The 27456-nt window shown below is 41.8% G+C and overlaps 1 protein-coding gene across 10 annotated transcripts; it reads left to right on the forward strand.

Moving 5' to 3' along the window:
* Positions 1-2395: 2395 nt before the first annotated feature.
* Positions 2396-27456, forward strand: ST3GAL5 (ST3 beta-galactoside alpha-2,3-sialyltransferase 5). 10 transcript variants are annotated; one of them, XM_065837559.2, is made up of 7 exons: positions 2396-2553; positions 14981-15092; positions 16839-16953; positions 18821-19164; positions 20532-20718; positions 23316-23474; positions 24840-27456. In XM_065837559.2, the coding sequence occupies exons 1-7, from the start codon at positions 2469-2471 to the stop codon at positions 25101-25103; spliced, it is 1266 nt and encodes a 421-aa protein (XP_065693631.1). In that variant the 5' UTR covers positions 2396-2468; the 3' UTR covers positions 25104-27456. The 10 variants fall into 10 exon arrangements, with proteins under 10 accessions (XP_065693631.1, XP_065693632.1, XP_065693633.1 ...); XM_065837560.2 differs by having other exon boundaries at positions 16839-16947; XM_065837561.2 differs by having other exon boundaries at positions 2396-2505.

Genomic DNA, 27456 nt, shown 5'->3' on the forward strand with positions numbered 1-27456 from the left:
CTCATGACAAGAGAGACATTGAGGTACTAGAGAGAGTTCAGAGAAGGGCAATGAAGCTGGTGAGAGGTCTGAAGCACAAGTGTGATGGGGAGCGGCTGAGGGAACTGGGGGGTTCAGCCTCGAGAAAAGGAGGCTGAGGGGAGATCTCATCACTGTCTGCAACTGCCTGAAAGGAGGTTGTAGCATGGAGGGTGCTGGTCTCTTCTCCCAAGTTGCAAGTGATAGGACAAGAGGAAATGGCCTCAAGTTGTGTCAGGGGAGGTTTACTTTGGATATTAGGAAACATCATTTCTACACGGAAAGGGTTGTGAAGCATTGGAACAAGCTGCCCAGGGAAGTGGTGGAGTCACCATCCCTGGAGGGGTTTAAAAGACCCATAGATGTGGCTCTTAGGGATGTACTATAGAGGTGGACCTGATGGTGCTAGGTTAACAGTTGGACTCCATGTCCTTAAAGGTCTTTTCCAACTAAAATGATTCTATGATTCACAGTTGCCTGCAAAGCTCAGTTGTTTCCTGGCCAAAGGCCGATGTGATGGGCTCTGTGACACCCTGGTGCACACCTGGCTGTAAAGTGGTGTCTCTATTTGCATCTTCTGGCTTCATCTGAAAGTCCAAACTTATGAATTTTTGCTTGCAATTATGGAGGACTAAATTTCAGAGCTAATTCTAAATTAATCTTATGTCCTCAGTTACGCTAATGGCTTAAGAACCGGAGAAGAAAATATTTTGGTTTTGATATATATATTTTTTCTCTTGAAATGCCCTAAAAAGTGATCAAGGATCTGCGCTGACTATAACTCAAACCACCAAACAGCCAAGAGAACACAAAAGTGATATATCATCCATGTAGATACTAAGAGGTGTAATTTGGCAAGAAATGTGAAGAAAAGGCCAATCTATGGATAAAAAGCACATCTGTATTCATCTTGTATAAAAACTGAAAGCATCTAAACCACCCTGCTTCAGGACATAAGCCTTGCAGTATGGGAATATGTATATTTATCTGTCAGAAAATCATGGTGCTTTTCAAATCTCTTTGTGTAGACGTCTGGAATTGCTATTCCTGTTTTGGAGCAACCTTTTAGGTTAGAGAGCAATTTTTAGATGCCATAGCAATGAGCCAGATATTAAAATTTAAAAAAAATTCCTAGCTAGCACAATTTGTAATGACTTAATCTGTTTTCTTGCTTAATCAGCTCTCTCCCACAGCCAGCGCCCAGGCTTTCTAGCTCTGCTTCAGTGGTTTTTCAGCTCTTTTTGTTTCGGTGGTTCAACTTGCGACTTCTACACCCATGGTCAGGTGCGATTTCTCCTCCCTTGCAAGTCAACTGGTCATTCACACGAGTCTACCACTAAGTCATACATTTTTCTTATGCTTATTGTGATAGTGTCGGGCACATCCTGTCAGAAAAACACCCCAAGTTTCCCGAGACAGTGGCAGAGAGGCCTGAAAACCCTCATGCAACCAAGCGCCTGGGAGCATAAGGTGCAATAAAAGCAGCTCAAATGCTGTGATTTTGGGAGCGATCTTGTTTTTCCACAGGGTGGTGAGGCGAGGAAATGAGGTGGCGAAGCTGAGCTGAGGGGACGGGGGACGCCGGGTTCCCTCAGCATGGCTGTCTGTGGGGGAAAAAATCCACCCAAACCCACTAATTACTGAGGAGACAAAGGTCTGGTAGGTCCAGAGAGGTCCTCTTTCCCCTCTGCTCTGCCCTGGTGAGACCACACCTGGAATATTGTGTCCAGTTCTGGGCCCCTCAGTTCCAGAAGGACAGGGAACTGCTGGAGAGAGTCCAGTGCAGGGCAATGAAGATGCTGAAGGGAGTGAAGCATCTCCTGTGTGAGGAAAGGCTGAGGGAGCTGGGGCTCTGGAGCTTGGAGAAGACTGAGGGGTGACCTTATTAGTGTTTACAGATATATAAAGGGCGAGTGTCCGGAGGATGGAGCCAGGCTCTTCTCGGTGACAAGGGGTAATGGGTACAAACTGGGACGCAGGAGTTTCCACTTAAATATGAGAAGAAACTTCTTCTCAGTGAGGGTGGCAGAGCCTGGCCCAGGCTGCCCAGGGAGGTTGTGGAGTCTCCTTCTCTGCAGACATTCAAACCCGCCTGGACACCTTCCTGTGTAACCTCATCTGGGTGTTCCTGCTCCGGCAGGGGGATTGGGCTGGATGAGCTTTTGAGGTCCCTTCCAATCCCTGACATTCTGTGATTCTGTGTTTATTTCGGGAAACACCACAGACCGCTGCGGAGCGCACGGTTCGCGGCACTTCAGCCGGCGCTCGGCCTCCTTCAGGCCGCCGCGCCCACCCTGGCGCAGGCCCCGCTCCCCCCGCCCCGCTGCGGAGCCGCGCTCGGCCCCCATTGGCTGCGCTCCGTCACGTGTGGCTCCGCCCCCGCCCCCTTGCTCCCTCCGTCAGCCCCGCGGAGCCGTTACCTGCGGCGGGGCTGTGCCGCCCCCGGCCCCATGCGGAGGCGAAGCGCTCGGCCCGAGCCCGGAGCAGGTTGGCGGCGGCGGGCCGGGGGAGACCCACCAAAGACCCGCCCACGGGGTGGGGTAATTCGAGGAGGGGGAGCGGGTGGTTATTCCAGTGGTGGGGAGGGCGGTTTGGAGGCGCGGGTGCTGAGGGGGGGGCTGGTGCTGAGGGGGCTTCGCTCTCAGAAGCGCTGCTGAAAAGGTGCAGCTGAGGCGTGAAGGCGTCACCGTTCAGGGGTATTTTTTGAGGGGGGGGTGGGTCCTGGGGTTATCTCCGTGCCGCTCCTCGGAGGGCCGGGGGCGGCCGGAGGCCTCTGGGGACACTCGGACGGCGATGTCTACCCCACCGCGGGGCTGAGCGGTTCGGACGTGGCTACCGGTGCCCCGGGGAAGCGAAGGAGCCGGCGGGCCAGGGGGCTTAGCGGGAGCAGATGGGCGATGGGAGTCAGGTCTGTGCCGGGCCTCCCCCGGGAGGGAGAGGAATGTAGTTGGGGCTGTCTGGAGTTGTTTTTCTGAAATAAAATTTCTAGGCTTCTGCTTGTCTGCAGGTTGCGATAGCCTTTTAAAGGGTGATTTTTTTTTTCCCTTCTTGGGAGCGATAAATGCGAAATAGATAGGACTTGTGCTGTTGCTGCCAAAAGATTTTTGTTTTCTTCAGCGCTACTTAGGAAGAAGAGTTTTGTGCTGAGTTTTTTTTTCTTCCCAGTAGATAAAATCAAAATATAAAGCTGATGGAGGAAAGGTGTTTATTTTGCAGCTATCTTTAGTTGTAGAAATGAATGGAAAGTGCTCATAAGACTACTGTAGGTAAACAGCTTTCCTGAGGCAAATGGCTGGTTTTGCTTCATTCTGAGAAAAAGGGTAAATAAACATGTATATTTCTTACTTTCTTAAGGAAAACTTGTTTAGATAAACAGTCTTTATGTGTCTAAAGTGGATAAATGTTTCTAAATGCAGCTTGTGACAGGACAGTACAGATGCGGTTCAGAAGTGGTGTGCGGTTGTCCAGCAGACTGTGTTATTCCATCTGTTTTACTGCAGCAAGGTTACTATCTCCTGTCTAGATCATGCAGCAGGAAACCTTGAGCTGTCTCCCAAGCCCTCTGCTAACCCGATAAGAGGCAACCAACACAGGGAGTTTCATTGAAAGGTCAAAATGCAGCTGAGAGTTAGTGCACAGGAGCTTTTTGGTGTGTTGGCTGCTTCCTCGGGGCTGATGAGAAACCGGCTTGTCCTGTCTCTGGGTTCCTGGAACTTCTGCAGATTTTGCGTTCTCCCTTTGTTTGATTAAATTGACCAAATGATTGATGGGCAACTAGAGGCAGGATGTGGGAAGACAAAGTGCAATAGCAGAAGCTTCCTTTCACTGAGGAAAATGAGCTAAGAATGTTTAATTTTGTTTGCTTTACATACGTCTGTTTAGGTGATAGATGCAGAATGTGCCAAGATTGCTGCAGAGTTGAGGTGTTTGGAGAGGGGGTTATTTTGTTTAGATATGAGGTCCTGGGAAACTTAAGTAGGTCTTGAGTTTTTATAAAGGCCATGTTACCCAACAAGAGCCAGCCAATGCTTCAAACTTGTCATGGAGTGATTTTCAAATTGCAAGGAAATCTGAATGAAGCTCAGACACAACAGCTCAAAGCTTCTGCAGCGGGCGCATCCAGTGCTTCGAAACAACACAGTGATAATTTGGACATAGAACATCTGGATCATAGGGGAATCTCCCCTGTTGCAGGCAACTCTTGTAACATCATTCGTAAATTATTAACGGCTTTCCGTAAAACTTGTGTTGGCTGTTATTTTCCGTTACTCCTATGGTAAGGAGTAATTCCTTTGCTGCTCAGGAATCTTTTGCGTGTAGCCCATATTTATTGATGACTTTTTCCATCTGTGCGTCCTTTTGTTTGAATTGTTTGCTTTTGACTTTCATATTTACATATTTGGTGTATCTAAGGAGAAACTCTCAACCTCTTTTGTGAAGACAAGCTGAGCTCTGTTCTCCTTGGGAGCAGCTCTTCCTTCACCTGACCCACTAGGTCTCTCTGCAACCTGTTTGGTCCTGAAGTCTTGAATTCAGAAGTTAAGCACTAAAATTAGTTACAATAACATCCTCCGCTATATTGCAATTTATTTTTAAACCTTTTCTTCATGGGAGACTTTTGACATCCCCTCTTTTCATTCCGTAGGCTCAAGTGTGATTTTTACCATGGTCTCTTGTAGTGTTAGATGATACTGTGATAAAAATGCTGCTGTACTGTTAACATTGTTCCATAATTACCAGTTGTTCGGTGCTATTCTGCTGCATAATTCAGATGTAATATGAAACCTCTTGGCTGTGTAAGTCTTCTGGCATGTTTCCTTAGCCCAGTAAAGATTAATGCTATGCCTCATCTTTTCTGACCATTTCTTTTAGGGAAGATTTATTCCTCAAACTTCTTGTGTAAGGGCAAAGACCTAATTCATTTTGGCTTTCTTGCAGGGGCTCAGAAATATCTTCCACTTTGTGCTAGATGAACTCACCCAGCTTGTGGTGGGTGATGTGCTGATAAGCTGTGCTCTCTTCCTCCTGTCCTGGTGGTGGCTCTTCCTCAAACTAGTGGAGCAGAGCACCACTTGCAAATGTGCAGGGTCTGTGAGTTTGGGGAGGAGGATGCGCTGCGGAAAGGGGCGCGTGAGATGTGTGCCGGAGGGGTTTCTGAGGAGCAGCTGCCTGCTGTTATGCTGCAATTCATTCTTCCTGCGTGCTTGCTCGTGCAGATGCTGTGAGGAATGCCTGACCTCAGGTTCTGAACACCTCAAGCAGACAGGCCACTGTTTCTGACACAAATAACATAAAAGGGAAGACTGGGATTTGCATTTAAAAAAAAAAAAAAAAAAAAAAAAGTGGAGAGGGACAAGGGGAACCTCAAAAGCTTCCTCTGCAAGAAATAAACCTATCTTTTTAGTACCATGCTGTTCAAAACAGCAATGCTTTAACTCACATGGTCCTTCCTGCCTGGCTGGAGCACTGATTTTCTGTGACTCATTTGGGAGTCAGAAAAATCCCAATTTCATGTACTGTTTTCATAGAATTATAGAATCATTTCAGTTGGAAGAGACCCTCAGGATCATAGAATCCAACCATAACCTAACCTAACTCTAGCACTAAACCATGTCCCTAAGAACCTCGTCTAAATGCCTTTTAAACACCTCCAGGGATGGTGACTCAACCAATTCCCTGGGCATCCTGTTGCAATGCCTGACAACTCTTTCCATGAATAATTTTTTCCTAATATCCAATCTAAACCTCCCCTGGCACAACTTGAGACCATTTCCTCTTGTCCTATCACTTGTTACTTGGGAGAAGAGACCAACACCCTCCATGCTACAACCTCCTTTCAGGTAGTTGTAGACAGCGATAAGGTTTCCCCTCAGCCTCCTTTTCTCCAGGCTGAACAGTCCCACTTCCCTCAGCCGCTCCCCATCACACTTGTGCTCCAGACCCCTCACCAGCTTCATTGCCCGTCTCTGTACTCTCTCTAGTACCTCACTGTCTTTCTTATCATGAGGAGTGCAAAACTGACCCCAGGATTCAAGGTGGGGCCTCACCGGTGCTGAGTACAGTGGCACAATCACTTCCCTAGTCCTGCTGGCCACACTCTTCCTGATACAAGCCAGGATGCTGTTGGCCTTTTTGACAACCTGGACACATGCTGGCTCATGTTCAACCACCTGTTGATCAACACCCAAGATCCCTCTCTGCCAGGCAGCTTTCCAGCCACTCTTCCCCAAGCTGTAGTGCTGCCTGAGGTTGTTGTGACCCAAGTACAGGACCTGGCATTCGGCCTTGTTAAACCCCATACAATTGACCTCAGTGTTGGTGCTTGTTGATATTTCTTGTGTTTATGCATGATGGGTTTTTGCTCTTCTTCACTTTAGAGCTGTTCCTTACTAAAAGAGGTTTCACAGAAAAGCTTAGAAAAACTTGGAAAGCTTTACTAGAGAAGGGGGTGGCAAGGCAGAAGTGAAGTCAAGAGAGGGATCCCTGTACATTCAGAACCCTTCTAAGAGTTCTTTGCCTATAATGTTATTTTAGCAGACACTATTAATATCCGAAAAGCTTCCCGTGAATGCTGCTGAAAGGAAGTGATGATGTTACACTCTGAATATCTCTAATTAAGTTGGACCAGATTTGAGCTGGAACCAATTTTTTTATGTTCTGTCTGGCTGACTCGAGGTTAAGAGCAAGTTGTAACTTAGCCATGTGTATCCTTCCTACAGGAAAAGATAGGGCAAATAGACACAATAATGTAAGTTAATTAATGATTTCATGAGTTGGTGGTTGATCTTGCAAAGAGCATGTAGGAATGAGCCATTAAAAAATTAGAAGAAAGTACAAGTAGAGCATCATAAGGCAAAAAAATGGAAAATGCTGATGCCTCTAAGGTACGATTGCTTCTTGCTGGTATTCTTGGCTCCAGGCAAAATAATTTCCACCTGCTGTCCTGTTGGTACCTTTGGGAATGTCTGCCAAGTGTTCTGAAAATAATTTCTTCCTTGTTTCACTTTTTGCCAGTTGTGTCCACATGTGTGGGATTCACTGTTATGTCCTCATTTTCTGAGGAGATGGATCTTGACCAAATGGCAGCTTGTACAGAAAAAATTTGGTTTTTACTTTTTATTGTCTGATTAGAAAAGCCTTACTAGTCAAAGGTCATTTTGTAAGACACATTAGGTGCTAATGCAATCAGTGTCCTGTTGTAGCTGCTTATAACCCTATTATAGGCTAAACTTCTTTCTGTGATCATCTTTCTATTGACTGTTAAATAAACGGAAACAACGGGCTCTACTGTTAATTAGAACAGGCATGTCTGCTTTTTCGATCTAACAGTAATAGGTGCTAAGCAGCTAATATTCAAAAGTTTATCAAATACCTACATATATTTCAATACCAACTTTACTGTGGGGTTTAGATAGTTGCAACAGAATAACTGACAGAAGTCTCTAATTTTTAACTTTAGTTCCAGTTTTTCCTCCATTGAGAAGCTGTTAGTCTAATCTGCAACAGCTCCTAGGCTGCTGTCTTTCCATGTCTTGTGACTATTTCTGCTAGGAAGTGGTAGGATGATGATCAAAGGATTATTTGAAGATAAATACCCAAAAGTTAACACATTGCTGCACATTATAACTCAAGAGTCTCTCGTGCCTCAGCGTGTCCCTGATAAGTCTGCCTCAGATCTTCAGTAGCTCTGGAATTTTTCCTCATGCTTGTGATTTTGGGGGGTTTTTGTCATGTGCCGTTGAACATGAGTCTAAAAGAAGGTATTTCAATGCTAATTGTGTTATAGAAAGAGATCTCCATATTGAAAACTGTTCCTTTGGGATAACTTGTCTGTTCTTCTTCTTTCCCTGCTTTTTCCCAATTATTTTGTCACTATGGGCAAATAGGCCCATTCATATGGAAGGCTTTTTACTTTCATTGTATAGGTTTGAAATCCAAATTTTAACATCTGGGCAATTTTTCTAGTGACTTTCCTAGTCTGTAAAACCTGTGTTTAAAATTTGGCTTAAATATTTGGATTCCTGTCTGCAGAAGTCACTGGAAATTGAGGCAGTCCTTCACTGGGGTGCAGTTTCTTGAGTGCCTCTTGCTAGAGGAGCTCATATGTTATGTTTTTTTTAATAATAATTTGTTAAGTTATGAGAGAGTAGGTTTTCAAATTGTTTTTCTTTAAGAAATATTCCATGTTTTGGGTTGATAAAAATACCTCTGCTGTACTGCAGTTATAAGGATGTTTGCAACTGCAGAATCCTCCATGTATAGTGGATTGCACAGCTGTTGATTTTTTTAAAAAAAAGGTTTGTTATGATTTTTTAAACAAGGTAGATTATTTGCAAAACTTTAGTTGTGATTTATTGTTTCCAGTGAAGCAATGATGAAGTTTGAAAGCGTAGGAAGGTATTGTGGGTTGATAAGGAGACTTGGAAGGGACAGTCCTGGAGGGGATACACCCTGGGTGACTTGGGGACCACCCATGCCAGGGCAGGTGAGCTGGTAAGAAGCACAGAGGAGCAGAGGAAACCCAGTGAGAAACACAGAGGATCTGCAGATCCAAACTATTGTGCATGTGACCCCAAACTCCTGCACTGCCTGTGGCTTCCCCAGAGCAGCTGAGACAGGTTCCGTGGAACCTCTGTCAAAAATAAGGGCAATTGAGACGAGGAAAGGAGGAGGAGGAGGAGAAGTGTTTGGCTTAAGCTTAGCTTAGAAACTTCTATTTCAAAAAAACTCCCCCACCACCAAAAAAATCAGAAAAACTGCCATCCAATTAACCATTCTTTTTTTAACTTTTTTTTTTTTTTACACCTCAGCTCTTATGTTTGATCTCAATGGGTTTCAGACTGCAGAAGCAAACAAAATTAGTCCTAACTATAAATTTTACCAAACTATTTTTTATGTTGTTACATAAATTGAATAATGTTCTATTCAAATATTCTATCAGTCTTGAAAGCCTTAATGAAAATTAATATCTAGTTGGTCAATAATGAGCATAGATTAAAATGTGTCGTTTTTTCATGGGCACAACTCTCACAAGTAATCACAGACATTAGTGTTGTAGTTGTCACTTAATTTTTGTCATCTGTTTTTCCCAACTTTGTCCCAGGAAACAAATCTGTAATGGGTTTAAGATTTCTTAAATACACTCTTTTAACTCCTTGCATAAAGTTTTGCAGTATGTCTGTGAGTCTTTCTGTTGTTTTAAAAGGCCTTGGAACAGGAAGTTCATGCAGAATTCATCACCGATATTAAAAATACGCACAACATCTCAATGAAGAAGATCTTGCTCGTGTTTGTTCCATGTGAAAAAAATCTTCTGTGCCTTTTAACTTTGTCTTTTTTTTTGAAGCACAAATGTTACTCAAAACCAAGTGGCTTTTGTTATATCATTTACCATTTCTAAAAATATGTTTCCTAAGTAATTTGATTTAAAGGAGAGGACATGAAATGAGCAAGTGTTTCTGGATATTTTTCCATTAGTATTGCCTTGTATTTCACTGCCTGCTTGAGCCCTATTGCATTTGATTAGTAGTTCTGTTTTACAGGTGTGACTTTCAGGTTTCAGTTGCTGTGGGTTTTACACTGCAAGCTTCTTGATCTTGTTGCGTAAGCTTCAAAGGCTGCATTGTGCAACAAGACTGTGAGATGAGCTGCCTGGCGAATGACTTCTAAATGTGGCTGTTCCTCCTGCTTCTGGTGGTACCGTGAGAGGGGCAGTTAATTTGTGTTTTCAGTTACTTGGAGCTTCGGTGTACACTGAGGTTACATATGAGATGCTCTACAACTGTAGAACAGAAGGTGATAGAATAGTTTGGGTTGAAGGGACCTTCAAAGCTCATCCAGTGCCACCCTTGCCACGAGCAGGGACATCTTCACCCAGATCAGGTTGCTCAGAGCCCTGTCCAGCCTGGCCTGGGATGTCTCCAGGGATAGGGCATCCACCACCTCTTTGGGCAACCTGGAACTGTGTTTCACCACCCTCAGTGTCAAAAATTTCTTCCTCTTGTCCCGCTGGGCTCTAAGCAGTGGTTTGCCTAGGGTGGTTTCCCCATGGACTTGGGTAAGAGCCAGTCGAGTTGCAGGTGGCAGATAACAGCCCTACGTGCAGCTGCTCCTGTAGATCTGAGACAGAAGTTTCTGCATGAAGAGTTACCGACTGACAGTAACTGTTCCTGCCAGCATTTCCTCTGTGGCTCTGGTCCTTGCCTGTGCAGTTAATTTGAACCTAGTACCTGCCCACGTAAAATGCTGAGCTCAGTTGTGGAGGCTGTTAACTGGACCCTTGGTTTGTGGGGAGGCTGGATTGCGCTTGAATTGGTAGAGCGAAGGAGGTAAGTGGAAACATCCCCTGCGTGGGATATTACAGTTTTGGGGGGTTAAAGAGGCTGGTGAGGGCTGTAGGTGTGTGCGTCAGTCTGCGCTTGTACGCAGGCTGGTCTGGTCGTGTCTCCATGCCTGGTGACACTGTTGGCACTCAAAACAATGGGGGATTTGTTCTTGTCTTTGAGTAAATTCAGGTGCTGTACGTAACCAAACATGATTTTTGAGGACATGACACTGGTAATGTACAACATGACACATGCTGCTTTTTAGTTTTTTTTGCATTCTCACATAAAAAGACATCCTGAAGACTTAAATTAATTGCTTCTGAAATATTCCAAGTGTGGAAATTTTGTCTATGTAAGAATAACAATGAGACATAAGTAAATTATGGTGAGTAGAAGAGCAGCACAAAAAGCTTTGGAGTGTATTCCTACTGATGGACTGCTCCAGCAGCAGCTTTACACAAATCACTTAAGTTCAGTAGATGAAAAGCAAATTTAAGTCCCTTGAGTCCACACTAATTACACCATGATAAGTAGCTATGGAAATGTCAGTGCAAAATGTGATTGTAATACAGCATTACTACTGAGGCATCTTTTGTAGGCAGATAGAGACATTTGCACTCATGGCTCCCAAAACAACTGTAGAACTGCCCCTTTCCGAAAGGGTGTATTGATGTTTGGAGATGGTGTTTGCATTCAAACAACAGAATCTGGATGCTGTAGGCACAGCCTGTCTTTGGTCCTTGCTTTCTTAACTGCTGTGGTTCTCTCTGTAAACTCACAGGTTTGTTCTGAAGCTCAGGAAGACTGTGGGACAGATGGGCTCTTAGGTGCTTGTTAGCACCAACCTTGCCCTTTTGAACACTCAAACCATTCCAGCCAGTGGAAGGTGCTTGTTGACATAGATAAGAGTGCAGGATCAAACCCTGAGTCTTTAAAAACAAATGCTCTGCTGGATGGATGTGTTTTGACTTTGTCTGTCTGTCTGCCTATCTATATATATAGACTTGATCTAGCAAGGAATCATCTGAAGTAAACAACTGTCAAAAGTCAACCTGAAGTTGCAAATGAAATGAAAACTGACATTATTTCTGTTATAAAGAAAACAAAATTAACAAAACCATTGAGCATACTAAATCATAAGGGCTGGACTCAGAAAGGATGTGCTGAGGTGATTAATTAAATCCGTGGTGTTTCCTTTTTCCTGTTTGCACATCCAGGATGAGGTAGACAACCATTTGGGGCTGCCTGGGATTTATTTTGCTCACAGTCAGGGAAGGCTTTCAGGTAGCGCTGTTTTTGTGCAGTCTCAAATTCCTTGTTAATCCCCTTCTGTGTTCATCCCTCTCCACGTCCTCTGTTCCTTCTCTGTCTTTTAGTTCTCTTGCAGCTTCCCCTTTTTTGTTTCAAAATGCTTCAGGAAAAGTGCATCTGTTGTAGGATCTCTGCATACAGTTCTGTAGTAGGAAATTCTCACCCTTGGAACTGATTAAAAGAGTGCTGTTCGCAGAGCAAAACTCTTCTTTGACGGTTTATGTGGCGGAGGAGATTTGCCATGTTGTTCCATGCTGCAGGATGATTCCAGAAGTACGTTAGTGCCATTCGGCAATAAACAATTTTCTATACATTGAGCGGTCTTTCACAAGCATTTCTGTCAAATTACTACAGAACCCGGGTCCTAGCACAGGAAAGACTAATTTGCAAAGAACTAAAAATCTGCTTTGAACAAAGCAGAGGCGGTGAGGCTTTAACCTTATCCTTGTAATTCTGGCTGTAAAACATTATGGATTTGATTCGAACTACTGGAAAATATGTGCTTAATCTGGAGTGTATTCACTCATAAATTTTACCAGTACAATGGCCAGTCCTCATGTTGTCACTTGGGACATTGTTGCAATGATTTTGTGGTGGCACAATCCTCTGGTACCTGGTCTGACCGGTGCTTTTGTGCAGAATCCATTCTAAGTTCCTGTAGACTATGATCAAGTTGCCTGTTTTTGTTGTTTACGCAGGAGAGAGTTATTACCTCCATTGTTCTATAGTGAGAATGGTTGAAGCTTGTTTCCTGCTTTTTGTTTGTTTTTTCTTTTTTGGAAAAGAAAAGTTCAATTTTATACTTCTCGCCCGCTGTGTATAGAGAGATTTGTGGAACTGACAGATGGAATTATTGCTTTGACGTATGTCATAGCTTAGGCAAATGCAGTATTCAGCGATCACATCTCTGCTATAAGCCATCCATGTTGGTGAGCAAACCCCTTCCCTTTTGCCAAACCATGCTGTGTCCCTTGTTTGTGCTGGCCTGAGCCGGTCTCCTCTGCGGTCATCTTGCCATTGGTACTCTCTGTGGTACGTGGTGTAATCCTGGAGTTTCCACCTGGTCTGCAGACCTTGTTTGCACTCTCCTCTACAGCATCCTCTAATTGCCGCTTGTTGTGTGTGCCACTTGTCATCGTGTGCAATGATGAGAGGTGCTTGGTTGTCTTGTCTGCGTAGTATGGCAGGAGGGACATGTGTCCTACCTGGAATGTAAGGCGGTTGTCTAAGTCCTGCTGGATTGGCACTGGACATGTCAAGGTGGAGCAGTTCACCTTGGTGATCCATAACTGGCACTACGGTATGGTCCTTGTAACACATTTTGTTCATGCACGTTAGGTGTTTACCCATGTGGACTTGACTGATTTGCTGCAAATCTTAGCTGAGAGCAAAATGGACTTGAAGTGCAGATGACTGGGGTGGTGGTGTCAACAGCCAGTTTTGCTCCTCAGTGCTGTTTTTATTCAGTGGTATAGATGCAGCCAGTAAGGGTGAGATGCTGCTCTGAGGAAATAATGAGCTTGTAAGACTTGATAGGTTCCCTGTGACCTGCTGTCTTGTGTCCTGACAGCTTGTGTGGATGACTGGAGCTGGATTTGGTTTCCAACTTAACTGCTAGCATTCTGGGGGACCTTGGGTTGTCACCCCTTGGGTCTTGGTTTATGCTGTTCCAAGACAAATGTAATGGTACCGACTCTGGTTTGTACAATGCTTCCAGATTCACTAAAAGGTTTTTAGAGTATTGGGATGTGATAGCTTAGAGTGTGCAATTAATAAACACAACTAGGTGGGTAATTTGAGTTTAGTAGTATCATAATAACCAAGTTATGCATGTTTGAGGTAAGTGGTGAAGTTTTCTGCTAGCAAAAACCATTAGGCTTTTTTTTTAATTATTATTTTTTGCCTCGCTCTGTTTTGTGGTTTATGGCCACTTGCAGGTGACTCCAGAAAGCATCACTTAACTGTTGTCTGCACCTCAGGACTTGAGATGGCTAATGTTGACTTTGAGTCATCTTCTGAATTAGATAGCCCTGAAATTTCAGTGTGCTTCTATCTTACCAGCTCCTTCATCCTCGTGTTTAAGAACATTGATTGTTTCTCCAAACAAACAGTGTGGTGAAGTGGCAATAGAGGCTAGTTAAATGGGTCATATTGCCATATAAAATAAAAAGAAGTTGAGCAGAAAAGAGAATGTGGAAGATTGTCCCTAGATAAAAGCCTTCCCTTAGTTCTGCTTTTTTTTTTTTTTTTTAAAGTTCTTGAGATGGAGCTCTTGGCAGTAGAACAGAAGAGTGTGAATGTCTTTGCAGTGGAGAGCAGAGAGCGAGATCAAAGGGAACAAGTAGGGTGGAGGACCGAGCTGTATCTTTGCATGGTAGGCTGCTCAAAGGGAGTAAAGGGAGTGCTGCCCGTGGAGGTCGCTAGGGCAGGAAATACCCTTGGCCACATCCCTTCTCCTTTCAGGGCAAAGCCAGTAGGCTTTGCATGGCCTTTCCTTGTTTGCTCACATCTTCGGTTAACTACTAACTGCAGCAGCCTGGGAGAAGCTGATGTGCCCGCTTTCATTTTTCTTTCCAAAATCAGAATTTAAACATGCTGATAGAAACTTGTGGGAGCTTACAAACGGTAAGTGGAGAGATAGCTTCTCGTTAGCTGATAAGGAGTGACTTGCCCATCTGTGAGGGAGCACTCTGAGCTCCTTCTGGGTTTACAGTGTTGCTGTGCACAGAAACTGCCCTTGTGCTTACAGCACCAGGCCAAATTTCCTGCCCACCCTCCTTGGTACTTGCTGTTGAAGTTGCTGGCGATGTTGTTGGGGCTTCTGAAAAGGTCTGCACTAGATTCAAACTGGTGATGAGACAAGTTTGCTTAACCTCAGGGAAACCAGGGAGTTGACTCAAGATGTGGACTCCAGTTCTGAGGGTGGGATCAAGGTAGTGTCATATTTGGACACTTGGATTCAGGGATGAGCATGCTGTGTAGATTTTACTTCCTGTTCAGAGTCTGATAATTGCTTAAACAAAATGGTGTTTGAAGATCAAACATTAGTGTTTGACAGTAACTGATGTAGTTGCAATTATTAGACTTCATGCTGATGAAGAGTACAAAGACTTATACCTGGCGATATGTATGTACTTTTAGAATCACGTCCTGGCAGTGCATCTGAAATGAGTATGTTCTTGATCACAAGGAGGTCGGGAGTGGTTCAATATTTCCGACACAAACAGCAAGAATTACACCAAGGGTAAATTAACAGTCATTGAATGTTCTATGAACTTTTTTCTATTCAGGAAAGGTTATGATGATTATTTTTCTTGTTTTTACAGCAATGCTCAGTGACAATAACCCTGTGAAGCCGAAAAGTGATTGCTTGCCTCCTGTGCAATGGTGTAAGGTGGCTGTGCGTGAAGATGAGAAGACGAAGCTGGTTTTTAAAAGGTATTCGCAAGTAAGTGTCATTATGGCAGTTGCTGTCCCTGAGCCTGGGCAGTTACAAAAAGGATGCAAAAATCAAGGGCTGAGATTGCCGCAGGAACTGAAGGGAGGGTTAGACAGTGGCCTGGGGCACCTAAAACACTTTGAGGAGGCTCTCTAATAGTGGTGTCCATTTCTCCAAGCCAGTGTTAGATCCCAATACTACACTCAGAAGTATTTCCAGTCTTTGTTACTTATCTGGATTAAAAAAATAAAAGTTGAGGCTTTTTGTCTGGTAATTGAAGAAATTGAAGAGCAGTGCATGTTTAGTGGGTATTTTGGGGAGGTGTCCTCTCATAGTTAATTTGTTCATGAAGACTCCTGGAATGCTCCATCACAAAATCTTCTTTACTCCATTGCTTGTAGGTTAACATCAAATTGGAATTAATGCGTGTTTGCTCATGTACATCTGGAGCCGTATTTTAAACTAAAACATCTCACTACTGTGATGTTTCTTTGCCATATGAATATTAGGTCTTAAAGCTTAAAGCAACACAAGGGTAGACTGTTATATCCACTGGTGTTTTGAGCACCTGAGTGGTGCAGCCCAGCTGAATCTAGAGATACTTGATAAACCTCTGTAGAGGAAAACCAGCCTCGTTCATCCCCTGTGAATCCTGTTGCTGCCACACAGCTGGTTTCCAGGAGCTCAAGCCCAACATGCTGATGGATGTTTTTAGACCCCCTATCAGTGCAGAATATAATTTAGTTAAATCAGATGTGAGAACAGTGCTGCTTTTCCAGTGGCTGCCTTATTTGCAGCACATACTGCAAATTAAGTGCCATGATTGCATCTATCAGCCCATATGGTACAAACTTAAAAAAAACCCAAACCTTGGAAACCTGTGTTAACTTCATCTGAAAGAGTTTTGAGAAACACTGAATGCTTAGTAGGTTGTCTGTTTTTTAAGACATTTAAACGAATGTCCAGTCATTAGGAAGCCATAGGAAATGAAAATCGTTAATAAAGCTTGAACAACATACTTGAGCAACAACCACAATTCTAACCAAATAACGGTGTAATTTTTGCAAATCAGTTCAGACATGAAATGAGCCAAGTGAATACTTGAAGATCAACCGTGAGATTCCTTAGGAATGAGAGATGAGTAGATCAAAAATGTGGATAGTCTGTATTACTCAATTTTAAAGGTGCTTTTTTTCTTTTGTTTGTCTGGGGAATGTAATAATTAAATTAGCCTTCTCAAGATAAACCAGATAATCTAAATTCAACTCACTGGCAGTCTAGAATGAAGAAAGCTTTGCATATGAGTGATGGTCATTGGCCCAAAATCTTGCAATTTGAAGTTCTCTTTTTTTTAACTTGCCTGAAAAAGACACATTTTAAAATAACAGTGCCCTTTAAAGTAGGAAAACAAAAGTCACTTTTGATTTCTTTGTGTGGGGAGAGCGTTTGACCCATCAGAGATACATTTAACCTATATGATGCAGGCATAGAACTGCATAAATCAGTGTCAGTATGCGACGTTTTCCTTATCGAAGGATCTATACATGCTTGTACTTCCCTGCAGATAGCTCTGAAGAATTAGGAAAGACAGTGAACAAAGCAATAGGTATTCACCTGATGTTCCTCAACTGCCTACAATTTGTTTAAAAATACTCATTTAACAATGGATGGATTACTGGAAAAAAATAATGATTGGATGTTTTTTTTTTCTCTCCTACCCCTACACCCTCCTGTTTTATTTTTAGGCTTCTTGCACTGTGTGTGGTTGGAGGGTGCTTCCTTTATATCCTCAAGTTACATTTTGGCCCTGAAGAATGTGACAGAACAAAAATGCCATATGTGGACCTCGATCGTGTAAGGGTTGGTATTTTTTGTTTTTGTTTTTTTTTTTTTTTTTTAATTGGCTTAAAAGTTTCTAGTTGACAGTATAAGAGTTACAGGGGTCTAAAGCAAAGAACTAGATGCTGGAAATACCCTGTGAGAAGAAAATACATTTTGCTTCATTTCATGCCATAGAACTTCTGGTTTTTGTTCTTGTGGAGTGACAACAGAAGCGCAGAGAGAAACTGGTGTAAGATGCCAATAAAGCTGTCTCTGCATTCTCATTGACATTTCTCTGCCTTTGCTGCTTCACCTGTTTGCTCCATACTCACCTTGGCTTAGAGTTGTTACATTTCTGTCTGTGAATGTCTCAATGCTAAGACACAATTTAGAGCAGAAGCCCTGATTTAAGGTAGTCTTATCTTAGCATCACTGCATGTCCATCCTCCCCCACCTTCTTCAGTGCATATTTTCCCTTTCTGAGCCTCTTTGTCTCCCTTTTACTTCTTATTTGACTTATTTCTTTTCTCAATAACATATGCTTGCTTCTGAACACGACCACCTTAAGCTGAGCAAACCTAAAGACTGCATGGGCTCTGTTTATTTCTGTCTCATGATTCATTTTGTTTGTGTTAGATGCAGGATGAGGAAATAGCATTGTTCTCTATCTAGTTAGGTAGTAGCTGATTGCACGTTGTCTGGGGCAATTGTCAAGTGATTGCCATTAATTAAGCACCGACTCTTGCTCACAAAGTACAGCGTGAAGTTGCTCAGTTGTGTTTTGCCCGGAAAGAAGTGTGGTGGTTATGACCCCATTTGCAGAGACCGTTACAGTGGTGGCAGAGGCAATTCTGTAGAACAATCTTGTTTAAAAAAGAAAAAAAAAAATATATATATATATATATTTAAAATAAAAGCAACACAACTTCCCTCCTTGTGCACCCAGATACACACTTCCCTTAACAGTACAGAAGGGGAACTGAGCACTAGATTTCAGTCTTGATTATGTGACCCTGTGCTTCCTCATGGTTTCTTTTAGTACAGTGGAGGAAAGATCAGCAGAGTTGTATCAGGGAAAAGAACATGCAAAACAATTTTATTTTACACTGATAAAAGTAATACCTTTATTTCTTTTCTTTGTTACTTCAGTACCTGCTTCCCACTACAGATTTCTAAAAAACATACATGCATAATTTGGTGGTGTGTTTGTGTTTTTGTTTTTATGAAACACATCAGTTTGTAGTTTTATCTGACAGCCTCATCTTTTTATGCAATACAGAACTTTTATTTCGGTGACTTGTCTTTGAAAGAAGACCTGAACCACAACCGCTTTGCATTCCTTTCAAAGTTGTGTTTTAATCATTAGCAGTACCACTTTAGCAATACTTCTGGAAGAAGTTGCTTCATTTTGGTTAGTAAGCAAGTCCAGCCTGCCATTTCACAGAATTTTTACCCAGTGGACGTGTCTCCGGTAAAATCCTCATGCAGGCAGAACTTGGGTCATGCATTTGAGCAGAGGAGTAGAATTCCACTTGCTGGCTTGCTGCTGAATTAGGTGGGCAGAGGTACGTCTAGATTTTTTAATCTGTTTTAAGTAACAGTACAAATGCTCTCAGATGGCTCATTGGCACTTATCTCTTTTAGTAGCTTGTTCTTTAGAAAAGCTCCTATCCAGATTTCAGTGATTGGATGGGGAGATGTTCCTTTTCAGGTTTTCACCCTGCATTAGTTAGTGTCTGTGTTTGAGTGAATGCTTTAAATATCTTGTATTTCCATGTTGCAGCTTTCTTTATAAACTGCTGTGTTTGCTGAACTGCTGGTGGTCAGCTGGTGAGTTGCATTAAGAGGGCTTTGTGTGTTCCTGAAGCTGATTTTCCTGACTGAAATCATCTATGATTTGTTTTAGAGAGCACAACAGTACGCCAGCGCTGCATTGCAGGAACAGTGCCGGCCTTCTTATGTGAAGAAAGAGATGGGGAAGTTATTTGCGGAGAAATACAGCATGGACATATCTCCCTTTGTAAGAAAAGATATAAATGAAGATGAAGCTTTATTTAAATATGGACCTCCTTTTGGATTTTACAAGTACTTCGATAAGCTTAAAGATCTCCTTGAACTCTTACCTGAACATGATTTACCAGAAGATTTGAAGTCAAAACACTGTAAGCGTTGTGTTGTTGTTGGCAGTGGTGGAATTCTTCATGGATCAGAGCTGGGTCACTTGTTGAATCAGTTTGATATTGTCATAAGGTACGTATTTCCCTTATTAATTCCAACTGCTACAACTATGAGCTGCCTTTGTTTTTTAAGGGGAAAGTATCGCCAGCATTTATGCAACTTGTAAGACTATTTCTGAAAGGGCTTTTGAGAAGTTTGCCTGGGACTTTGATGGAATTTGAAGTCTTAGGAGCAAAATAAATTGTCTTGTTCACAAGACAGGAATTCAGTGTAGTTGTTTGTGGGCTTCAGGTTTGAAAAAATATGGGCAGAAATGAGCAAGAAACCGGTGAAATCATAGCCAAGTAGACAATCCTGGTTTTATCCATTCATATATTTAAGCTTTCAGAGATAGGCTTTAGGACTCACGTATGTCTTTTTCCCCTTGGTTAGTTGGGATGCTTATTTGAAGACTTTTTTTTAATAACAGCTATTTCAAACATAATAGAAATTAATTGGTGTTTCAGCCTACAGTTGGTTTGCATAGTGTATAGCTTGCTTATCTTTCTTTATCTTTACGAGCTTGGTGTGAGCCCTCAGTGATTACTCATGTTTTCTGTTTGAATTACATGAATACACACTCTGTATTCGTGCCTTCTAAACATTACTGTGTGAACTCTCCTTTGTATTTTGAATCATGTAAAGTCACAAATTCTAATACAAGCATTTTTCCCAAGTTGCTTTGTAAACTAAGACTTGCTCCTCTTAAAAAGGGACGACTTGATACGGTGAGCTGATATATCTTATACGAAGGTAAAGAAACCTGTTAGCATGTAGAGGGGCAAAGAACTTCTCTGGAGTTAGGATGGCAATGTAAAGGTCAATTTTCTGTTGATATAGAAAAGTTTGCGGGACTTAAGCTGTTCTGCAGAACTTGATGGAGCTGGATGATGCTGCTCTTGTCAGCAGTGTGCTAGCACCTGAAATTTTTGATGATCTGGAAGGATATAAACCCATGGGATTATGTTACATTGCATCGAAGGGATAATTTGAATGCCTTTCTGTGTGTAATAATTGTGTGTGTGTAAATATATTTATATCTAAAAAGATAATGCAGGAAACTTCCTGTGTGTCTTCTCTCCCTTTTAAGCCTCTCTGAGTTGGCACAAAGGGCTGAATGTGAAATTCTGCAGCACTGTTTTAACTTTTCTATTAAAGCTTTTCTTTTTGAAGTTTTGAACTTGTGCCAATTAATCCAGAAATAGAATTGGCTTCCTCTCAAAGATAATGGATGGATGAGTCTGTGAGGCAAGGAACATGGAGATACTGAGAACATACTCTGTTAAAAATCTGTGGGCCAGATATAAGTACTTTGCTTAGTGTCTGATGTTTTAATGAGATTGTAACCTGTGCTTATTAAATACAGTTTCTCTCCCTTTTGTGTATGTTTGTTTATTTAGGTTAAATGATGCACCAGTTCAGGGATACACAGATCACGTTGGTAACAAAACTACTATACGGATGACTTACCCGGAGGGAGCCCCCCTTTCTGAACATGAGTATCCTCCTGCTAGCTTGTTTGTGGCTGTTTTGTTTAAAAGTGTTGACTTCAGTTGGCTTCAAGCAATGGTGAAAAACGAAACCTTGGTATGTACTGTAGCAGTGTTACCTGCCTGTGATTTTTTTTGTTTGTTTTTCCTTTTCTAATTCTTAAGAAGCTGGCTGATCTGTTGCTTCCGCTTCTATTATGCAACCTTGTGGTTTTTTAGCTATGTCTCGTAGTTATAATTGGTACCAGCATTCATGTTGAGGCCTCATGCTGATAGATATTTTCTGCAGATATTGGTTGTTTTCACCGAGCTACGTGACATATCGAGTGCTGACTAAAGTGGAATTCATTTTACATTAGGTTTAAGTGACTCGTTGAAGTCTGCAGAGCCTGAAATAGAGATGAGATTTCTTGATACCAGTCCTATTTTTTTTTTCTTTTAACAGCTCAAGTCTGTGCTGCTACAACAGGCATAGATGCAGTTAATGGGTAGTCGAAGCATCACAGTTGTTAGTTCACGTTTGTCTGTTGTTCCAAAATTGAGGTAGTTTATTTTTCCCTGAGTACTTAAAGAAGTGCAGAGATTCCTAAGGAATTTGTAGGAGGGCTCTGTGTTTCCCAACTCTCTTTAAATTGGTAGTTTTCACCTCTTTCAGTTTGGAGGCAGATAATTTCTGTTGAAAACCAGTTGCTAGGTTCCTCTGACTACAGGTTGAAAACAAGTGCTCTAAATTATTGAGAGAGATTTAGAAGAAAGCCTGATGAGTTCTCTAACAAGTTGATACAAGCTACTTTAGGTACTCCAAGTTCCCTTCTTAATTCTGCGATGTTTTTTTTTTTTACATGACATGAGAACATCTGGAAGGTCTGTTTAATATTGACCATGACCATCTACTACCACTTTAGTCTAGAGAGTGTGTGCAGGGATGTTGCCTTCTTTTGAATAATCTGAGTAAGTTTCATAGAGGGGAGATTTTCCAGAATGCTCAAATTTGCACAAGTTTAAGAACTTCTGCTCCCTGACTCGTTTTTAACCAGGGACAAGACAGTGTTGGTCTGTGACCTTCCCTGCAGCCGTGTGGTAATTGTGATGATCATCTCTCTAACTTAAGTTGAATCCCTAACTTGTTTTACAAGCTGTCTGGCTGTCTCATGTTTTAAGGTTTGATTTTGAAGAATGACTAGGCCAAGGATGGCTTTCTCTATTAAAATTGGATTGGGGGGCATTAAAAGATGCTTTTTGGCGTTTGCAACACAAGAGTGAAGTGTATGCTTTATGAAAAAGAGAACCTTCTCTTGTTTTGTGTGGTTTAGGAGCAGATCTCATTCCCACCTCGTTCCTTGCTCTGGTGTTTTTGCTGGTGCAGAGACAGTTTTGGGAATTGATATGGGACTGGGCATAGTGGAGAGTCCGCCGCAGGGCCGTGAAGGTGCTTGAAGGATGGGAGCATCTCTCCTATGAGGAAAGGCTGAGAGGGTCATGACTGTTTAGCCTAGAGAAGAGAAGGCTCAAGGGGAAATTTTATTAACGTACATAAATACCTGAGGAGAAGGTGCAAAGAGGACAGAGCCAGGCTCTTTTCTGTAGTGCTGGGTAACAGGACCAGCAGCAATGGGCACAAATTGAAACACAGGAGGGTCCCTCTGAATGTGAGGAAACACTTCTTGACTGTGAGTCCTGGCACAGGTTGCCCAGAGAGGTTATGGAGTCTCCATTCTTGGAGTTATTCAAAAGCCACCTGGACATGATCCTGGGCAACCAACCCTAGGTGCCTCTACTTGACCAGGGGGGTTGGACCAGATGACCTCCAGAGATCCCTTCCTGTCTCACTCTGTGAATCTGTGAACTGAGAATGTACTTCTCCTTTCAAATATGAGGCAGTTTGTTGGATCAGCTCTCTGTGCAGGCATTAGTACGTTAGTAAACTCATTCAGATCACAGGTTGGGAAGGTGGGACCGTGACAACCTAGATTTGATCAGTTTAAGCTGCTGTAGAGTTGTATGTCAGAGTAGCAATACGCCTGTTTAAAAATACAGGTCTATGTTGCAGCTGTATAAGTTTCATCATTTGCTTAGTGGCTTCATGTTATGCATTATTATGGAAAGATTTGTAAAATGAACCTGATTTAGTGTTGTTTTCCCATTAATATGGTTCTAAGTGACCGCAAGTGGCATGAAATGAGTATCTAGTTTGCTGAGTCCTGTGTAAATCCTCTTCTGAACTGTTACGTGTATCACTGGGTGGATGCTGTCAAACAGCTGCTGTTCACTTCAAAGGCCAGGCAAAATTGTTTAAAATGCAGTGCTTGATTCAGAATGCCTGGTTAATGTTTGTGGAAACCTCTGGTTCCATTTTTGCACTTTAACTACTGCTGTCTGCTCAGTTGTGCTGGGGAAGGTCCAAAGAACCTGGAGGTGCTGGTGGTTATGTTGACTAATTAAACACAAAGTGCAGTCAAATACTCAGGATAAATAACTTTTCCCTTTTCTGCAATTCCAAATACTCTGAAGATGTTTTCCTTTTCTAGGTCAGTCACTTGAGCTGGACACTGGAATTCCTAAACTGCCTTAGCTATGATCTGTTTCCTGAGTTTCTCAGAATCAGTGATGAATTATAGAACTTGTGTACTGTCTGCCATACGCTTTGCAGTCTCAGAGTTTGCCCTTACTGAACTATTTATTTCCTTCTTTTAGCCTCTGTGGATGCGACTCTTCTTTTGGAAGGAGGTTGCTGAGAAAATTCCTTTTACGTCAAAGCAGTTTCGGATTCTGAATCCAGTCATCATCAAAGAGACGGCTTTGGACATTTTACAGTTCCCTGAACCTCGATCAAAATTCTGGGGTTGGGATAAGGTAAGAGGTTTCTTTTTAGGAGGAGATTGTAAAATACAAAGTAAAATAAGAAAGAAAAAAAAAATGTTGGCTCTTCCTTCAATATAGTTCCTCTGCGCAGTTTCAGAGCTGGTCTCAAGTAATAGGGAAATTAACACTTTCTCAGAAGACTCCTGTATTTTCTTGTGCAAAATCAGAGTAGGATTTCAGCTCACCTTTTCAGATGAGGTGTTGCGTCTGTGCGTGCTGACATGAAGTGGCCCGTTTGCCAAAGCATTCACATGTGGTGAGACATAAATTCATTCCAGTGCAGCGTGTTCACTCACACATCATTGTGACTGGTGTTAACATACATCAAATGCATGTTTTGAATATTTAAGTGTGTTAAGAGAAGCTCTGTTAAGTCAAACCAGTAATCAGCTGTAGACAGATGTGTCTCCAGCTGCAGGGAAAGCAGAATATGGAAACTGGGCCAGTGTAAAGCAACCTGCCAGCTGGTGCAATTGCAAGCATGTTCAAAGCAACTGGATGGGTATATCCCCCCTCTACATCCTTCACCAGCAATACTATGGAGTGTTGAGTGGCTCAATTTGATGATACGCTGCATTTTTGTTATTTTGATTATTTGTTTGAGAAATTGGATGTCACCAGTTCTCTTGAACTACGGAAAACACTGAATAACCGTCATCTTTTCACCTTTTGCATGAAAGCGTTTAATGGTAGTGTTATTGCACAAATGTTTGAAGGAGCTTCTCACATTTATTTATGAAAATAATATAGCATACCCATCTATGTATTGTGATATACTGGCTTTCTTCACATGTTCTTCAGTGAAAAGTCATATTCTGAAGAATGCTGTCAGAGAGCCTGGTCCTCAAGACTGAAGTAAAAATACATCAAGAAATGTCAAGTTTAACTGCATGTCAGGATTTGTTTGAGTGTTTGGAGTGAGGGTTCACTTGTGGTTTAACATAGTAATAGGGCATCTTGCCTTCACAGAAAATGATAAATCTAATGTTGACAGCCAAAAGTCTTGTTAAAGGCAACTGCTCAAGTTGAATGAGTATTTGGCCCTGAAGTTTAGTTTTGCTTGATCACAGAATCACAGAATGTCAGGGATTGGAAGGGACCTGGAAAGCTCATCCAGTGCAATCCCCCTGCTGGAGCAGGAACACCCAGATGAGGTTACACAGGAAGGTGTCCAGGCCTTGGTTGATTTTTAGTTTTAGTTGAAATTAAGTTTTAATTGTTGGCTTATTTAATTGATTTCAGTTTTAAGTGAGGAGAGGGAATAGGTAAAGCCATTAAATTTTGTAAAGTGTTTCTAAAAACTAGCAAAGGAGAATATATTTGAATTCAGCAGGCTTATTTTTCCTCCCTTTTCAGAATGTACCTACAATTGGGGTCACAGCAGTTGTCCTGGCCACACATTTGTGTGACGAAGTGAGCTTAGCAGGGTTTGGCTATGACCTGGATCAGCCCAGCACACCTTTGCACTACTACAACAACCTCTGCATGGCCGCCATGAACAGACAAACCATGCACAACGTGACCAGCGAAACAAAATTCCTGCAAAAACTCATCAAAGAAAAAGTGGTCAAAGACCTGACGGGCGGGATACATTGTGAATTCTGCAGCACAGACAGCTAGTGACTGAAGTGCGCCCTGGTTTGGGTTTGGTCCATTTCCAGAGGTTCAGCTGGAATGACTTTTTCACTGTCTTCAGTAGTTCTTTAAAGTGTGTCTAGAACGGCCGTGGAATCTCTGCTGCCATTTTTATCGTCAAGTTCAATTTGTTGGACTTCTAAATTGATTTTGGTGTCAGATTTTGCTTTGCACATTTTTGTGGATAACTGTGTAAATAGAACTTGGAGTTGAAAAAGATGAATTTAAAATATTTAATGTTTTTCGTTGTCTGAAGAAAAGCAGAGTTTTTGTTTTCAGGTGTATATTGTACGCACAACGCTAGCCTGAGTTGTCTAACAAGATATACAAGTTATTTTTCACTGAACTACTGATTTTGTCGATCCATTTCTTGGTGTATAACTCCTTTTCATGCGTACCATGAAAAGAAAGGTGAATGCTTCTCAAGTCTTTCATTTCTTGCAACTTGAGCGTTCCGTTTCCCCCTCAAATATTTATATTCTTCTGGTTTTGTGCTCATATTTTTGGGGAGGTGGAGGAGAAATGTGGGAGTGGAGGTGAAGAAAAAGGAACTGTTGTGGCAACAACTGAGAAGTAAGTACTTTAGTGTTCACGATTGATGTTAAAATCATTGATGCGTTAATATATTGGGTTAGAATCCTGCTTTATCATGAGGTGTTTGCACCCAGGGCACACTACGAAAGGATTTAGCCAGTAGGAGACTGTCACCTGAATCAAATCTTTTGTCACTTCTGTTCCTTGAGACCTAGATGAATGTTTCTAAGTAGTTGATTTGCAGCAGAGTTCAGTGACCCCAATTAAAGAAGTGACATTAACACAAAATCTGTCCCCTCCCCGTTTTGTTTGAGTGACGTGACAATTGCTGGTTCTATAAAACACTGGTTTGTATAAATCTTCCATTTAGCAATAACAGAATCTATAATTAAGCTAAAATTTCCATTGGTTTACTTTATGATCCTTACATAATGAATTACAGATATTGTAACCTTAATAGTTTACAGTGATGATAACCCTTATGAGCTCTAGTTTTGGCTTTTTAATTGAAGGGAGAGGTGGAGTTTAAGTCAGCAATGGGGTGAGTGTGTGTAAGTTAAGAAAATCACTTTGAGTGAGTAGGTTGATCTAGTAGTAAGCAAGGTTAACGCTGAAAGCAGCATGCTGTAAAAAAACATGTATGTTCTTGTGACTGGAAATCAGTGCATTGCAAAGAAACTGGACTGTGCAGATCTATAAGGTTTGGGTGTTCATTTTGTTACGAGTAGTAGCTATGGCTGTGTTTGCGCTGACTAGTGTTGTGACTCAGTCTACAGTATGTGAAAAATGCTTTATTTGTGAGTGAAAGCTTGTTGAGCAAATTGATCAAAGGTTGGCCTAGAAACATGTTCATAGTCTTGGAACTCTCCACATGGTGAACGCTCCCACCTTTTATTAATGGGTGAAGATATGAATATCGTTATAGTTTTAAACTGTAAAAGTACTGATATGGGAAAGCAAGATTAGGGTGGTTGGGGTTTTTATTTTTGGGTGGTTTTTCCATGAAGAAAGACTTAATGTTATAACGCAGAAGCAGCAGACTGATTGTGGCTGTAATACTAAAAGGCAATAAAATGATACCAGATCATAAAGCAGAACTCTGAAGAAAGGTGGGGGCCTCATCCTTCCTAAGATGCATGGACCTACACATTCTTGAAAACCGGTTGTGGATGGTGAACAGATTTGAAAATCGCATTTTTGTCTCTGGCACTGTTTGTGTTTACAGCAATAATGTTAATCTGACTTCTCCATGAAACACATTGATTTTTGTACTAGCAATAAATTTCTAGTCTACGTTTTGTCTTGTAAGTATAATAATTATATTGTTTAATTTAAAAGTATTTCATGTGCAAAGAGTTTTATACGGGTAGTCTTTTAGTTAATATATTAAAACGTGCTAATTATTTTCTCCTGGTGTTAAAACTGGAAGCAAAGTACTTTAATTTCATTTGGTATTAGTGAAATTTTGGAAGATTTCAGAACGTGTGTGGTGGGAGAACATCTTGGATACACTGAGAGTACGTGTTTCAAAGCACTTGATCCCTTACTGGTTTCCTTTACTCAGTAACTTAAAAATATTATCAATGAATGTAAATGCTGATAGCTTTTTGGAGGTGTTGTATTTACTGTCAAATGCTCAAATTATGTTCATGTATAATTAGATTGTTTTCCCACCAGTTTCATAGCTTGTGTTAAAACCTTGTTCTCCAGGGTCGCACACACTGCACAGACTTGACCATCCGTGAAATGGCAGCAAAGTTCAGCTGGCAAAAAGCAATAAACTGATGAAACCACTTTCTACGTA

Source organism: Patagioenas fasciata, chromosome 4 (assembly GCF_037038585.1).
Source record: "Patagioenas fasciata isolate bPatFas1 chromosome 4, bPatFas1.hap1, whole genome shotgun sequence".
Classification (NCBI taxonomy): domain Eukaryota; kingdom Metazoa; phylum Chordata; class Aves; order Columbiformes; family Columbidae; genus Patagioenas; species Patagioenas fasciata.